General features: G+C 44.1%; 1 protein-coding gene across 1 annotated transcript in view; it reads right to left on the bottom strand.

Annotated features, from left to right (window-relative positions):
- LOC139417088 (diacylglycerol kinase delta-like) overlaps positions 1–17500 on the bottom strand; it is an 81064-nt gene that overhangs the window by 27603 nt on the left and 35961 nt on the right. The window contains exons 2-13 of the mRNA XM_071166336.1: positions 13571–13681; positions 13120–13200; positions 11376–11480; positions 10348–10480; positions 9122–9228; positions 6932–7057; positions 4838–4940; positions 4526–4685; positions 4260–4368; positions 3542–3681; positions 438–522; positions 174–265 (exon numbers count right to left, since the gene is read on the bottom strand). Of these exons, the coding sequence (XP_071022437.1) occupies positions 174–265; positions 438–522; positions 3542–3681; positions 4260–4368; positions 4526–4685; positions 4838–4940; positions 6932–7057; positions 9122–9228; positions 10348–10480; positions 11376–11480; positions 13120–13200; positions 13571–13681 (1352 nt within the window). The remainder of the gene's footprint in view (positions 1–173; positions 266–437; positions 523–3541; positions 3682–4259; positions 4369–4525; positions 4686–4837; positions 4941–6931; positions 7058–9121; positions 9229–10347; positions 10481–11375; positions 11481–13119; positions 13201–13570; positions 13682–17500) is intronic.

Raw genomic sequence — 17500 nt, 5'->3', positions numbered from 1 at the left:
TTCCCCACCTCTTCAAAGATACTCTCCTCCCCCTCCCTCTCTCTCCTTTACTCCCTCCTCCTTCATTCCAGACATCCCCAGGATATTCAGACATGATCCCTCCCTCCCTCTCTCCATCCCTCTCCTTCCCTCCCTCCTGCACCACCCCGCAGCCCAGCATGCAGTGCACGTACTTGGCAGAGGATATGACATCAGTGGGTTTGTCCGAGTCCAGGATTTTGGTGAGGTGGGAGGCCACAGAGTCTGCATACTGAGTGATGTGGACCTGAGGGGAGAGGAACAACCAGTTTCATGGTAAAGTCTGTGTATTTTGAGAAGAGAGGAGAGGAGAGAGAAGAGAGAAGAGGCTCAGAGAGAAACAACCAGTTGCGTGATAAAGCCTGTTTATTTTGAGAAACTGCGGCGTCTTTTCGGCTCAAACCGGAGCCCTATAGTACCTGTAAGGGTGAGTCGGGACTAAAATAGTCTTCCTTCACCATTGGACAGTGTTTGGTGGGAAGCTCGTATGTCATCACACTCCACCTGAGAACACCACACACACACACACACACACACACACACACACACACACACGTCAAATGCCGGGAAATCAACAGCAAATCGCAGACATTGACAGTTAATCTGACTCAACACAGTGACCTCATTATATCTCAGAGAACAGATCAATGTAATCCTTCAGTCTTCCATAAGAAGTGTTGTGTGTGTGTAAGTGTTGTGTGTGTGTGTGTGTGTGTAAGTGTTGTGTGTCTGTGTGTGTAGGTGTTGTGTGTGTGTGTGTGTGTGTGTGTGTGTGTGTGTGTGTGTGTGTGTGTGTGTAAGTGTTGTGTGTCTGTGTGTGTGTAAGTTTGTGTGTGTGTGTGTGTGTAGGTGTTGTGTGTCTGTGTGTGTGTAAGTGTTGTGTGTCTGTGTGTGTGTAAGTGTTGTGTGTCTGTGTGTGTGTAAGTGTTGTGTGTGTGTGTGTAAGTGTTGTGTGTCTGTGTGTGTGTAAGTGTTGTGTGTCTGTGTGTGTAAGTGTTGTGTGTGTGTGTGTAAGTGTTGTGTGTCTGTAAGTTTGTGTGTGTGTGTAAGTTTGTGAGTGTGTGTTTAAGTTTGTGAGTGTGTGTGTGTGTGTGTGTGTGTGTGTGTGTGCGCGTGTGTGTGTAAGCTTGTGCGTGTGTGTGTGTGTGGGGGAGGTTAATTAATTAATTAATTAAATCCTTCACTATGGTGATAATAACCATGTGAAGGGGATCATGCAGGAAATGACTGATCCAGTCCTGAAGACAGATACAGGATAGAAAGCTCAGTCATCTCCTATCCCCCTGACATCAAGCCTCTGTTAGTTCACTATTCACCGACTCAGTATCCTGTCCCCCTGACATCAATCCTCTGTTAGTTCACTATTCACCGACTCAGTATCCTGTCCCCCTGACATCAATCCTCTGTTAGTTCACTATTCACCGACTCAGTATCCTGTCCCCCTGACATCAATCCTCTGTTAGTTCACTATTCACCGACTCAGTATCCTGTCCCCCTGACATCAATACTCTGTTAGTTCACTATTCACCGACTCAGTATCCTGTCCCACTGACATCAATCCTCTGTTAGTTCACTATTCACCGACTCAGTATCCTATCCCCCTGACATCAATCCTCTGTTAGTTCACTATTCACCGACTCAGTATCCTATCCCCCTGACATCAATCCTCTGTTAGTTCACTATTCACCGACTCAGTATCCTGTCCCCCTGACATCAATCCTCTGTTAGTTCACTATTCACCGACTCAGTATCCTGTCCCCCTGACATCAATCCTCTGTTAGTTCACTATTCACCGACTCAGTATCCTATCCCCCTGACATCAATCCTCTGTTAGTTCACTATTCACCGACTCAGTATCCTGTCCCCCTGACATCAATCCTCTGTTAGTTCACTATTCACCGACTCAGTATCCTGTCCCCCTGACATCAATCCTCTGTTAGTTCACTATTCACCGACTCAGTATCCTGTCCCCCTGACATCAATCCTCTGTTAGTTCACTATTCACCGACTCAGTATCCTGTCCCCCTGACATCAATACTCTGTTAGTTCACTATTCACCGACTCAGTATCCTGTCCCACTGACATCAATCCTCTGTTAGTTCACTATTCACCGACTCAGTATCCTATCCCCCTGACATCAATCCTCTGTTAGTTCACTATTCACCGACTCAGTATCCTATCCCCCTGACATCAATCCTCTGTTAGTTCACTATTCACCGACTCAGTATCCTGTCCCCCTGACATCAATCCTCTGTTAGTTCACTATTCACCGACTCAGTATCCTGTCCCCCTGACATCAATCCTCTGTTAGTTCACTATTCACCGACTCAGTATTCTGTCCCACTGACATCAAGCCTCTGTTAGTTCACTATTCACCGACTCAGTATCCTGTCCCACTGACATCAATCCTCTGTTAGTTCACTATTCACCGACTCAGTATCCTGTCCCACTGACATCAATCCTCTGTTAGTTCACTATTCACCGACTCAGTATCCTGTCCCACTGACATCAATCCTCTGTTAGTTCACTATTCACCGACTCAGTATCCTGTCCCACTGACATCAATCCTCTGTTAGTTCACTATTCACCGACTCAGTATCCTGTCCCACTGACATCAATCCTCTGTTAGTTCACTATTCACCGACTCAGTATCCTGTCCCACTGACATCAATCCTCTGTTAGTTCACTATTCACCGACTCAGTATCCTGTCCCCCTGACATCAATCCTCTGTTAGTTCACTATTCACCGACTCAGTATCCTGTCCCACTGACATCAATCCTCTGTTAGTTCACTATTCACCGACTCAGTATCCTATCCCCCTGACATCAATCCTCTGTTAGTTCACTATTCACCGACTCAGTATCCTGTCCCACTGACATCAATCCTCTGTTAGTTCACTATTCACCGACTCAGTATCCTGTCCCACTGACATCAAGCCTCTGTTAGTTCACTATTCACCGACTCAGTATCCTGTCCCCCTGACATCAATCCTCTGTTAGTTCACTATTCACCGACTCAGTATCCTGTCCCACTGACATCAATCCTCTGTTAGTTCACTATTCACCGACTCAGTATCCTATCCCCCTGACATCAATCCTCTGTTAGTTCACTATTCACCGACTCAGTATCCTGTCCCCCTGACATCAATCCTCTGTTAGTTCACTATTCACCGACTCAGTATCCTGTCCCACTGACATCAAGCCTCTGTTAGTTCACTATTCACCGACTCAGTATCCTGTCCCACTGACATCAATCCTCTGTTAGTTCACTATTCACCGACTCAGTATCCTGTCCCCCTGACATCAATCCTCTGTTAGTTCACTATTCACCGACTCAGTATCCTGTCCCACTTCGTTCATATCTTCACGATACCTTTTATTCCCTAGTTGTAGAAATAAAAATACCTTTTCATAACTGCACTGTAACTGCCTGTGTAAATACATGGTTTTCGTCCCCCTTCGGGGTAATACAGGTATTCGTTCATCCGTCAATTGAGGTCGAGAGGCCTGTTCCCTGGCTTACCTGTCCAGCATCTTGGTGGTGGCTCTCTCCAGCTTCTCCACGATCTGCAGCAGCTGAGTGTCATCATCACACAGCGCTCCCCAGCCCAGCACCCTGGCTAGGTCATTACCTGTCCCCAGGGGGAGCACACCTAGCTGGCACTGGAGAGAGGAGAGGGAGAGGGAGAGGGAGAGGGAGAGAAGGGAGGGAGAGAGAGGGGGAGGGAGGGAGGGAGGAAGAGAGAGAGAGAGAGAGAGAGAGAGAGAGAGAGAGAGAGAGAGAGAGAGGGAGAGGGAGAGGGAGAGGGAGAGGGAGAGGGAGAGGGAGAGGGGAGGGAGGGAGGGAGGGAGGGAGGGAGGGAGGGAGGGAGGGAGGGAGGGAGGGAGGGAGGGAGGGAGGGAGGGAGGGAGGGAGGGAGGGAGGGAGAGGGACAACACACAGGACAAATAAAGATAGATACACACAGACATTTGAAAAGACTGTTACTGGTACAGGTCAGAATCTCTCTCTTTGTATCTCTCAATTCAATCCAAGGGGCTTTATTGACATGGGAAACATATGTTAACATTGCCAAAGCAAGTGAAGTTGATAATATACAAAAGTGAATTAAACAATGAAAATGAACAATTAACATTACACTCACAGAGGTTCCAAAAGAATAAAGACATTTCAAATGTCATATTATGTCTCTCCACATTGTATTTCTCTCTCCATGTCTCGCTCTCTCTCTCAGTCCTACCTGTTTGTGCAGGTTTAGTTTGTCCAGTGCAGACAGCACCCAACCAACACTGCCATCTCCTCCGCACACCAAGATACGAAACGTGGCAAACTTCTGGAACACACGCAGACTACAGAGGGAGAGACAAGGGATCAGTGGAGCACCTCTCATAGTCAAAGATTATATGAAATCAAAGATATTCAAACATCACATATTGTATAAAGCCAAAGATGATGAATAACCAAGATAATCACCAAAGACATAAAACCAAGATATATAACTCTTACCCCAGCTGAGGCCCTCCATTCATTAAGTCAAAGACCTGTGCAGGGTTGAGGAGCTGTTTAAACTTCCTCAGGAACTTAACTCCTTGGTTGTCTCCACTCTTAGAGTTACAGAGGACCAGGAGAGGAGAGGTGCAGGAGGTAGAGGTGGCCTTCCAGAAGCCTGGAGAGAAAGATGAACCAAACGATACAGGTTTAGATTGGGGTCTTAGAAGGCATCCCAAATGGCACCCTATTCCCTATGTACCTTTGACCTCTGGAGGGAGAGGTGACCTTCGAGAAAATGATAGAGGTGTGTGTGTTTGTTTGTCTCACCGTCAGAGTTGATACTGTTGAGGGCTGTAGGAGGGATGATTGAGACGCGACACTGACCCAGAGGACACACCTTTCCCATCTGCTCTTTACAGCTGCTGTGGACCTGCACACACACACACACACACACCAGCGATGGTATTTAGATGGTCAAAACAGTGGGATCCAATGTGTGTCCCAAATACAGAGGTGTAAAGTACTTCAGTAAAAATACTTTAAAGTACTACTTAAGTCGTTTTTTGGGGTATTTATATTTTTGACTACTTATACTTTTATTCCACTACATTCCTAAAGAAAATAATGTACTTTTTACTCCTTACATTTCTGTTGACACCCAAAAATACTCGTTACATTTTGAATGCTTAGCAGGACAGGAAATGGTCAAATTCAAACACTTATCAAGAGAACATCCCTGGTCCCTACTACCTCTGATCTGGAGGACTCACTAAACAGAGAACATCCCTGGTCATCCCTACTGCCTCTGATCTGGAGGACTCACTGAACAGAGAACATCCCTGGTCCCTACTACCTCTGATCTGGAGGACTCACTAAACAGAGAACATCCCTGGTCATCCCTACTGCCTCTGATCTGGCAGACTCACTAAACAGAGAACATCCCTGGTCATCCCTACTACCTCTGATCTGGCGGACTCACTAAACACATGCTGCATTTGTAAAGGTGACTGTGAGTTGGAGCCTGACAATCCGCAAATAAATAAAAACTAGAAAATGTGGCCATCTGCTCTGCTGACAAGGTAAAATCTGTCGTTCTGCCCCTGAGCAAGGCAGTTAACCCACTGTTCCCCTGAAGACGTGGATGTCGATTAAGGCAGCCCCCTGCACCTCTCTGATTCCGAGGGGTTGGGTTAAATGTGGAAGACACACCTCTCTGATTCCGAGGGGTTGGGTTAAATGTGGAAGACACACCTCTCTGATTCAGAGGGGTTGGGTTAAATGTGGAAGACACACCTCTCTGATTCAGAGGGGTGGGGTTAAATGTGGAAGACACATTTCAGTTGAAGGCATTCAGTTGGACAACTGACTTGGTATACCTCCTTTCCCTTTAATATAAGGATTTTAAAAATCATTTCTACTTGTACATTTTAGCAATTACATTTACATTTGATACTTAAGAATATTTAAAACCAAATACTCTTAGATTTTTTGTATTTTACCAGGTGACTTTCACTTTTACTTGAGTCATTTTATTAAGGTATCTTTACTTTTACTCAAGTATGACAATTAGGTACTTTTTCCACCACTGCCAAATAGTGCACCCTATAGGGGATAATATCTAGGGAATAGGGTGCACTACCGTGGTCAGAAGTAGTGCACTATATAGGGAATAGGGTGCACTAGCCTGGTCTAAAGTAGTGCACTATATAGGGAATAGGGTGCACTACTCTGGTCAAAAGTAGTGCACTATATAGGGAATAGGGTGCACTAGCCTGGTCTAAAGTAGTGCACTATATAGGGAATAGGGTGCACTAGCCTGGTCTAAAGTAGTGCACTATATAGGGAATAGGGTGCACTACTCTGGTCAAAAGTAGTGCACTATATAGGGAATAGGGTGCACTAGCCTGGTCTAAAGTAGTGCACTATATAGGGAATAGGGTGCACTAGCCTAGTCTAAAGTAGTGCACTATATAGGGAATAGGGTGCACTAGCCTGGTCTAAAGTAGTGCACTATATAGGGAATAGGGTGCACTAGCCTGGTATAAAGTAGTGCACTATATAGGGAATAGGGTGCACTAGCCTAGTCTAAAGTAGTGCACTATATAGGGAATAGGGTGCACTAGCCTGGTCTAAAGTAGTGCACTATGTAGGGAATAGGGTGCACTAGCCTGGTCTAAAGTAGTGCACTATGTAGGGAATAGGGTGCACTAGCCTGGTCTAAAGTAGTGCACTATGTAGGGAATAGGGTGCTATTTAAGATTTTTAAGACCTACAGCGTCACTATGGAGACCAGAGATTCTGAAGGAGAGGTTTTTTTTGCTTGACGAGTGATGATCCGCTACTGTGTGTCTCTATGTGTGTGTGTGTGTGTGTGTGTGTCTGTGTGTCTGTGTGTTTGTGTGTGTGTGTGTGTGTACTCACAATAGCTGTGCACCATAGACACCTCCAGTCCTGCAGTCTCCTGACACTGCCACAGTTACGATCACACACCACACACTTAGCACTGACCGGCAGGTTCCCTTCTAACCACTGGTGAGGCATGGACACCTGGGGGGGAGACGGGGGGGAGGGTGGGTAGAGGGGGATGAAGGGTGATTAAACACCACACACATTTAGTACTGACTGACTGACTTTCCAGCCTTATTCGAAAACGTATTAAAAATAATCCTCATCAATCTAAACACAATACCCCATAATGACATCACAAGCCCCCATAATGACGTCACAATACCCCATAATGGCGTCACAATACCCCATAATGGCGTCACAATACCCCATAATGGCGTCACAATACCCCATAATGGAGTCACAATACCCCATAATGACATCGCAATACCCCATAATGACATCACAATACCCCATAATGACATAACAATACCCCATAATGACATCACAATACCCCATAATGACATCACAATACCCCATAATGACATCACAATACCCCATAATGACATAACAATACCCCATAATGACATCACAATACCCCATAATGACATAACACTACCCCATAATGGAGTCACAATACCCCATAATGACGTCACAATACCCCATAATGACATCACAATACCCCATAATGACATAACAATACCCCATAATGACAAAGCGAAAACAGGTTTTTAGAAATGTTTTCAAATTAAACATTTATAATAAAACAGAAACATCTTATTTACGTAAGTATTCAGACCCTTTCTATAAGACTCGAAATTGAGCTCAGATGCATCATGTTTCCATTGACCATCCTTGAGATGTTTCTACAACTTGATTGGAGTTCACATGTGGTAAATTAAACTGATTGGACGTGATTTGGAAAGGCACACACCAGTCTATATAAGGTCCCACAGTTGACAGTGCATGTCAGAGCAAAAACCAAGCCATGAGGTCACAAGAACTGTCTATAGAGCTCCGAGACTTATGTCACAGCACTGATCTGGGGAAGGGTACCCAAAAATTATTACATGGAAGAAGTTTAGAAGTACCAAGACTCTTCCTAGAGCTGGCCGTCCGGCCAAACTGAGCATGGTCAGGGAGGTGACCATGAACCTGATGGTCACTCTGACAGAGCTCCAGAGTTTCTCTGTGGAGAAGGGAGAACCTTCCAGAAGGACAACCATCTCTGCAGCACTCCACCAATCAGGCCTTTATGGTAGAGTGGCCAGACGGAAGCCACTACTCAGTAAAAGGCACATGACAGACCACCCTGGTCTGATGAAACCAAGATATAACTCTTTGACCTGAATGCCAATCGTTACGTGTGGAGGAAACCTGGCACCATCCCTACGGTGAAGCATGGTGGTGACAGCCTCATGCTGTGGGGATGTTTTTCAGTGACAGCGACTGGGAGACTAGTCAGGATCAAGGGAAAGATGAATGGCACAAAGTACAGGGAGATCCTTGATGAAAACCTGCTCCAGAGCGTTCAGGACCTCAGACTGGGGCAAAGGTTCACCTTCCAACAGAACAACGACCCTAAGCACACAGCCAAGACAATGCAGGAGTGGCTTCTGGACAAATCTCTGAATGTACTTGAGTGGCCCAGCCAGAAGCCAGACTTCAACCCGATTGAACATCTCTGCAGAGACCTGAAAATAGCTGAGCAGCAACACTCCCCATCCAACCTGACAGAGCTTGATAGGATCTGCAGAGAAGAATGGGATAAACTCCACAAATACAGGTGTGCCAAGCTTGTAGCGTCATACCCAAGAAGACTCGAGGCTGTAATCGATGCCAAAGGTGCTTCAACAAAGTACTGAGTGAAGGTTCTTATGTAAAAGTAATATTTCAGTTTTATATTTGTAATAAATTTGCAAACATTTCCAAAAACCTGTTTTTGCTTTGTCATTATGGGGTATTGTGTGTAGATTGATGATGATAAAAATCGATTTTAGAATAAGGCTGTAACGTAACAAAATGTGGAAAAAGTCAAGGGGTCTGAATACTTTCAGAATGTACTGTACCTACAGGGAACACAGAGAAATATTTAATTAAGGAATAGCAGATTTGTTTTATTTTAGGCAAATAGGTGGATCTACACAACAGAATGATTAGAATCTCAACTTTTGAGGAAAACAACTTAAGGATTTGGGTTATAACTAAGAGAACTACATTACCCACCCCATCCTCATCCTCCATGATGTCATTTCCTATGGAGGCCAGCGTGGTCCATTTACAGGTGTTGGTGGAGCGCACCGCACAGCGCTTATGGGCCTTGAACTTACACACTGGTGTGAGAGAGAATAGTATCTGTTTAGAGATCGACAAACCAGTCTAACAAAACAGTAAAAAGATGCCACAATGACTGTAAAGATGCCACAATGTCTGCAAAGATGCCACAATGACTGTAAAGATGCCACAATGTCTGCAAAGATGCCACAATGTCTGTAAAGATGCCACAATATCTGTAAAGATGCCACGATATATGTAAAGATGCCACGATGTCTGTAAAGATGCCACAATGTCTGTAAAGATGCCACAATGTCTGTAAAGATGCCACAATGTCTGTAAAGATGCCACAATGTCTGTAAAGATGCCACAATGTCTGTAAAGATGCCACAATGTCTGTAAAGATGCCACAATGACTGTAAAGATGCCACAATGTCTGTAAAGATGCCATAATATCTGTAAAGATGCCACAATGACTGTAAAGATGCCACAATGTCTGTAAAGATGCCACAATGACTGTAAAGATGCCACAATGACTGTAAAGATGCCACAATGACTGTAAAGATGCCACAATGTCTGTAAAGATGCCACAATGTCTGTAAAGATGCCACAATGTCTGTAAAGATGCCACAATGTATGTAAAGATGCCACAATGTATGTAAAGATGCCACAATGACTGTAAAGATGCCACAATGTCTGTAAAGATGCCACAATGTCTGTAAAGATGCCACAATGTCTGTAAAGATGCCACAATGTCTGTAAAGATGCCACAATGTCTGTAAAGATGCCACAATGTCTGTAAAGATGCCACAATGTCTGTAAAGATGCCACAATGTCTGTAAAGATGCCACAATGACTGTAAAGATGCCACAATGTCTGTAAAGATGCCACAATGACTGTAAAGATGCCACAATGACTGTAAAGATGCCACAATGTCTGTAAAGATGCCACAATGACTGTAAAGATGCCACAATGTCTGTAAAGATGCCACGATGTCTGTAAAGATGCCACAATGTCGGTAAAGATGCCACAATGTCTGTAAAGATGCCACAATGTCTGTAAAGATGCCACAATGTCTGTAAAGATGCACATGGAAACATCAAGTGGAGCTTTAACTTGATCCATTGCGTCTGTGAACGTAAAGTCGCGTGTGTGGGGGAGGGGGTGTGCGTGTGTACCTTCACAGGACAGTCCGTGTGAGGTGACTCCGGAGAGGGCCTCTCTGCAGACGTTACAGAAGGTGGGTCTGGCGTGGGAACAGGCATACCAGTTATGCATCCCAGAGAAATGTTCCATATTAAATAGACTGGTCTAGAGAGAGAGAGAGAGAGATAGAGAGAGATACTTTAGTGTCCTCAGACACTAAATTGTTTAAGGTAATTGTTTTACCCCTTTTTCTCCCCAATTTTGTGGTATCCAATTGGTAGTTACAGTCTTGTCTCATCGCTTCAACTCCCGTACGCTCAGGAGAGGCAAAGGTCCAGAGCCCTGCGTCATCCGAAAAACTGCTTCTTGACACAATGCCCGCTTAACCCGGAAGCTAGCCACACCGATGTTCCGGGGGAAACACCGTGCACCAGGCGACCGTGTCAGCGTGCACTACACCCGGCCCACCACAGGAGTTCCATGGGACAAGGAAATCCTTGCCAGCCAAACCCTCCACTAACTCGGGCGACTCTGGGCCAATTGTGCGCCGCCCCATGGGTCTCCCGGTCGCAGCCGGGCTGCGAACCAGGATCTATAGTTTCACAGCTAACACTGCGATGGAGTGCCTAGACCACTGAGCCGCTCGGGAGGCCCGGAAAATAAATTGTTACCACCGATGTTAAATAAACATCATACCTAAGATGCCCCTTTTAGAAGCATGGGAGGCCAACAGGTGAAAAGAGTGAATCAATGAAAGGATGGAAATGATTGAGGATAGAGGGATATAGAAGATGGAGGGATAGAGGGATGGAGGGAGGAATAGAGAGGATGGAGGGATAGAGGGGAGGAGGGATAGAGGGGAGGAGGGTAGAGAGATGGAGGGATAGAGGGATGGAGGGATAGAGAGGATGGAGGGTAGAGAGGATGGAGGGATAGAGAGATGGAGGGATAGAGAGGATGGAGGGGTGGAGGGATAGAGGGATGGAGGGATAGAGAGGATGGAGGGGTGGAGGGATAGAGGGATGGAGGGATAGAAAGGATGGAGGTTAGAAAAGTTTACCTCGTAAGTCTCCCATTTCTGTACAGACTTCAGAGCACCAATCCAATCCTCCATCTCCTTCCTGCTCTCTGCACATAGCATCAGCTTCCTGAACGGAGTGATCACCTGGAAAGAGAGAGAGAGTCAAAGAGTAAAAAAAAAAAAGAAGAGAGTCACAAAAGAGAGTTATAAAGCCCCTTGAATTGAATTGAGAGTGAATAACTACCGTGGGATATGCGACCTTGGGAAAATCCTCTGCATTATCATTAACAGCAGACTCGTACATTTCCTCAATGAAAACAATGTACTGAGCAAATGTCAAATTGTCTTTTTACCAAATGACTCTACGGCAGACCACGTATTCACCCTGCACACCCTAATTGACAAACAAACAAACCAAAACAAAGGCAAAGGGCACATAGAACAGTCTGCAGCACCTGGCCTCACCCTTCTAGAATCTGAAGACATTTGTTTACTGTTTGCTGATGATCTGGTGCTTCTGTCCCCAACCAAGGACGGCCTACAAGCAGCACCTAGATCTTCTGCACAGATTCTGTCAGACCTGGGCCCTGACAGTAAATCTCAGTAAGACAAAAATAATGGTGTTCCAAAAAAGGTCCAGTTACCAGAACTACAAATACAAATTCAATCTAGACACTGTTGCCCTAGAGCACACAAAAAACTATACATACCTTGGCCTAAACATCAGCGCCACAGGTAACTTCCACAAAGCTGTGAACGATCTGAGAGACAAGGCAAGAAGGGCCTTCTATGCCATCAAAAGGAACATCAAATTTGACATACCAATTATGATCTGGCTAAAAATACTTGAATCAGTCATAGAACCAATTGCCCTTTATGGTTGTGAGGTCTGGGGTCCGCTCACCAACCAAGAATTCACAAAATGGGACAAAGGCCAAACTGAGACTGCATTCAGAATTCTGCAAAAATATCCTCCTCGTACAACACCAAATAATGCATGCAGAGCAGAATTAGGCAGATTCCTGCTTAGTATCAAAACCCAGAAAAGAGCAGTTCAATTCTACAACCACCTAAAAGGAAGCGATTCCCAAACCTTCCATAACAAAGCTATCACCTACAGATGAACCTGGAGAAGAGTCCCCTAAGCAAGCTGGTCCTGGGGCTCTGTTCACAAAACACAAACAGACCCCACAGAGCCCCAGGACAGCAGCACAATTAGACCCAAACAAATCATGAGAAAACAAAAATATTAGAGACACATATTTCCCTCAGATTACACAGATCCACAAAGAAATATAAAACAAACCCAATGTTGATAAACTCCCATATCTACTGGGTGAAATAACACAGTGTGCCATCACAGCAGCAAGATTTGTTGTTGCCACAAGAAAAGGGCAACCAGTGAAGAACACACACCATTGTAAATACAACCCATATTTATGTTTAGTTATTTTCCCTTTTACACATCGTTACAACACTATATATTTATAGAGACATAATATGATATTTGAAATGTCTTTATTCTTCTGGAACTTTTGTGAGTGTAATATTTACTGTTCACTTTTAATTGTTCATTTCACTTTTGTTTATTATCCATTTCACTTGCTTTGGCAATGTAAACATATGTTTACCATGCCAATAAAGCCCTTTGCATTTAATTGAATTGAATTGAGAGAGAGAAAGTATAGATTAGCAGAATATACAAGAATGGAGAGAGTATCATATTCGCAGTGCAGCTGTGGTCTTGGTTACGGTAGAGGAAGTAGTGTGTCGTCATGGTTACCGTAAAGCTGTTGTTGATGTTCTTGGTGCTGGTCTCGGCCACGCTGGCGTCTGATAGGTCCACCTCGTCAAATATCAGAGACTTGAAAAAAAAAAAAAAAAAAAAAAAAAAAAAGTTATAATTTTGATAATAAAAAGTGTAATAAAAAGTTCACGTCAAAGCCAATGTACTGAAGAGGGAAGTAATACAAACGCATTTCAGCCATTGAGCAGACACTTATCCAGAGCAACTTAGTCAGGGAATTCAATTAAGGTAAAAACAACCACATATCACAGCCATTTACAAGTAAAAACCTTCTTCAAAAATATGGGTCACCTTTGAGTCTTTGGCATAGTAAAATATGGGTCACCTTTGAGTCTTTGGCATAGTAAAATATGGGTCACCTTTGAGTCTTTGGCATAGTAAAATATGGGTCACCTTTGAGTCTTTGGCATAGTAAAATATGGGTCACCTTTGAGTCTTTGGCATAGTAAAGTGTCCTTCCTCTCAATTTGAAGAACCTCCTTTTCCATCTCTGGAATGAGCTAGTCTGTTTCAATAGGATCCCCTCCTTCACACTTTTCTATGGAGAGAGAGAGAGAGAGAGAAAGAGAGAGAGAGATAGAGAGAGGGTTGAGTTAGGGCTCGGAGGGTGTGTGTGGGGGTGGAGGTGCATGCTTGCGTGTTAGCGAGAGAGGGTGTGTGTGGGGGTGAGATGTCATAGAAGATACTGTATAATCAGGAAACATCTGGCAACTATTCAAATCATAAAATTCAGTTACATTTAGCTCCAACAAGATATTTATATGGGTACATGATGCCCTGTTCTCCTCTGTTGATATGACAACACCACTTCCAGAAATCTATATAACCTCCTATTACAGGACAGATTGATGTGTTTGGGATTTTTATCTTTGTCTAAGAACACGTGAGATAACATTGAAATCGGGTATTACCAGTTAGTACAGGTTAGTACTGGTATGTGCTGCCTTAAAAAGAGAGAGCAGGAGTATGTCCTGTCAGGACGATCCACAACCAGGACATCCCGTGGTCATTCTCGTACAAAAAGTGTAATAATTCTGCGACTTGCAGAATCCTTCCAAGATTGAACCCACCAGAGAGGGACTGTCATGACTGACCACGAGGATCGAAATAGGTCAGAATAGGTTTGCAATGAGTAACTTAAATCAGACCCCCTTTCACCCGTAGAGGGGGGAAAAAACGAACTAGCGGGGATTAACAACTCATGTCCTGTTGTAAATCAAGGGAGAAGACACAAGTCTGTGCTCTCAACATTCTCTAAAGGAACGTTGTTTGTCTCAACAGACCTTTTTACCGCTGAAACTCAACACGTTCAAAAGTGAATACTGGAACAATATTTAGAACGTAGAACGTGGGGAATGGTCCGAGGTCTGTAGAACACTAATGTCATTTTGTTTGCTATTTTGTGATGTCATTAAAAATGTTCTAAAGGAAATGCTGTAACTTGGAAAGTCAACAAACTACAGAGCTGGAGGATCCACACTATGGAAGAGAAGGATGTGATTTGCTAAGAGAGGGATGTGATTTGTTAACTTTTTACGGCTGAAATCCCGCTAATCCACACACACATACATTTGAAGTCGGAAGATTAAATACACCTTAGCCAAATACATTTAAACTCAGTTTGTCACAATTCCTGACATTTAATCAGAGTAAAAATTCCCTGTCTTAGTTAGGATCACCACTTTATTTTAAGAATGTGAAAGGTCAGAATAATAGTAGAGAGAATGATTTATTTCAGCTTTTATTTATTTCATCACATTCCCAGTGGGTCAGAAGTTTACATACAATCAATTAGTATTTGGTAGCATTGTTTTTAAATTGATTAACTTAGGTCAAACATTTTGAGTAGCCTTCCACAAGCTTCCCACAATAAGTTGGGTGAATTTTGGCCCATTCCTCCTGACAGAGCTGGTGTAACTGAGTCAGGTTTGTAGGGCTCCTTGCTCGCACACGCTTTTTCAGTTCTGCCCACACATTTTCTATAGGATTGAGGCTAGGGCTTTGTGACGGCCACTCCAATACCTTGACTTTGTTGTCCTTAAGCCATTTTGCCACAACTTTGGAAGTATGCTTGGGGTCATTGTCCATTTGGAAGACCCATTTTCGACCAAGCTTTAACTTCCTGACTGATGTCTTGAGATGTTGCTTCAATATATCCACATAACATCATGGGGAGGAAAATTATCAATTTTGTGAAGTGCACCAGTCCCTCCTGCAGAAAAGCACCCCCACAACATGATGCTGCCACCCCCGTGCTTCATGGTTGGGATGGTGATCTTCGGCTTGCAAGCCTCCCCCTTTTTCCTCCAAACATAATGATGGTCATTATGGCCAAACAGTTCTATTTTTGTTTCAACAGACCAGAGGACATTTCTCCAAAAAGTACGATCTTTGTCCCCATGTGCAGTTGAAAACCAGAGTCTGGCTTTTTTATGGCGGCTTAGGAGCGGTGGCTTCTTCCTTGCTAGGTGGCCTTTCAGGTTATGTCGATATAGGACTCGTTTTACTGTGGATATAGATACATTTGTACCTGTTTCCTCCAGAATCTTCACAAGGTCCTTTGCTGTTGTTCTGGGATTCACTTGCACTTTTCACACCAAAGTACATTCATCTCTAGAAGACAGAACACGTCTCCTTCCTGAGCGGTATGACGGCTGCGTGGTTCCATGGTGTTTATACTTGCGTACTATTATTTGTACAGATGAACGTGGTACTTTCAGGCGTTTGGAAATTGCTCCCAAGGATGAACCAAAGTTGTGGAGGTCTACATTTTTTTTTTTTAGGTTTTGGCTGATTTCTTTTGATTGTCCCATGATGTCAAGCAAGAGGCACAGAGTTAAAAGGTAGGCCTTGAAATACATCCACAGGTACACCTCCAATTGACTCAGGCTCTTTCATATCATTTATCAGAAGCTTCTAAAACCATGCCATCATTTTCTGGAACTTTCCAAGCTGTTTAAAGGCACAGTCAACTTAGTGTATGTAAACTTCTGACCCACTGGAATTGTGATACAGTGAATTATACGTGAAATAATCTGTCTGTAAACAATTGTTGGGAAAATTGTGTCATGCACAAAGTAGATGTCCTAACCGACTTGCCAAAACTATAGTTTGTTGACAAGAAATGTGTGGAGTGGTTGAAAAACGAGTTTAAATGACTCCAACCTAAGTGTATGTAAACTTCCAACTTCAACTGTATACGCTTATCCTCTCACTCATAAAAAGCAAGCACTTGCCAGTTGAACCTGGCCCCCTTTGCATAGCAGACACACACAAACACACGGGTTGCCGGTATTATGACTCAGAGCTAGGTAGTGTCTCAATGCATGGCTAGCTACCACACTTGCAATGATGACACGACACATTCACTCTCAACATGAAGTATTATTCTCTTCCTCTCCTTCCACACTCCTCTCTTCCTCTCCTTCCACACTCCTCTCTTCCTCTCCTTCCACACTCCTCTCTTCCTCTCCTTCCACACTCCTCTCATCCTCTCCTTCCACACTCCTCTCATCCTCTCCTTTCCCTGTCTAAATCCAGAGAGGTGATACTCTTTCTCAATGCAGAAGAGTCAAACTAGATAAACATGTCTTGTCTTGTTTTTGAGGTGAGGCACTTTCGGCAAGAAAACACTTCCTCTTAGGTCAGGAGAGGTGAGGCACAGAACACTGCTACAGAACACTTCCTCTTAGGTCAGGAGAGGTGAGGTGAGGCACAAAACAGAACACTTCCCCCTTTCCACCTCTTCCTTCTCTCTCATTTGGTCTGGTCTCACTTGGTATTGGTCTCACTCTCTCTCTCTATCACCTCTTTCCCTTCCCCCTCCTTCCTGTCTCTCTCTCTCTCTCTCTGGAACAGTGATGAGGAGTGAGAGTAACGAGAGAGAATCACCTCTGGGACAACGGTAAATCTAATTCACTGCCCCATCACGGCACTAACAATCTAATCTAAGTGTGCGCAGACAAATAGAGACAGAGTATATTAAAAATCATCCTGTGTGTGTACAGCTATAGAGATATCTAGTAGATAACAACAATATACTGTATGCCATTTAGCAGATGCTTTCATCCAAAGCCACTTACAGTCATGTATACATCTGTGACCCCAGGAAAACCCAGGCAGAGTTATAACAATCATGGCAGAGAGGGAGAGAGAGAGAGAGAGAGAGAGAGAGAGAGAGAGACAGAGAGAGGGAGAGAGAGAGAGAGAGAGAGAGAGAGAGAGAGAGAGCGAGAGAGAGAGTGAGAGTGAGACAGAGAGAGACAGAGAGAGACAGAGAGAGAGAGAGAGAGAGAGAGAGAGACAGAGAGACAGAGAGACAGAGAGACAGAGAGACAGAGAGACAGAGAGAGAGAGA

The sequence above is a fragment of the Oncorhynchus clarkii genome, chromosome 9 (genome assembly GCF_045791955.1).
Source record: "Oncorhynchus clarkii lewisi isolate Uvic-CL-2024 chromosome 9, UVic_Ocla_1.0, whole genome shotgun sequence".
Classification (NCBI taxonomy): domain Eukaryota; kingdom Metazoa; phylum Chordata; class Actinopteri; order Salmoniformes; family Salmonidae; genus Oncorhynchus; species Oncorhynchus clarkii.
This window is presented reverse-complemented; position numbering and strand designations above follow the sequence as displayed.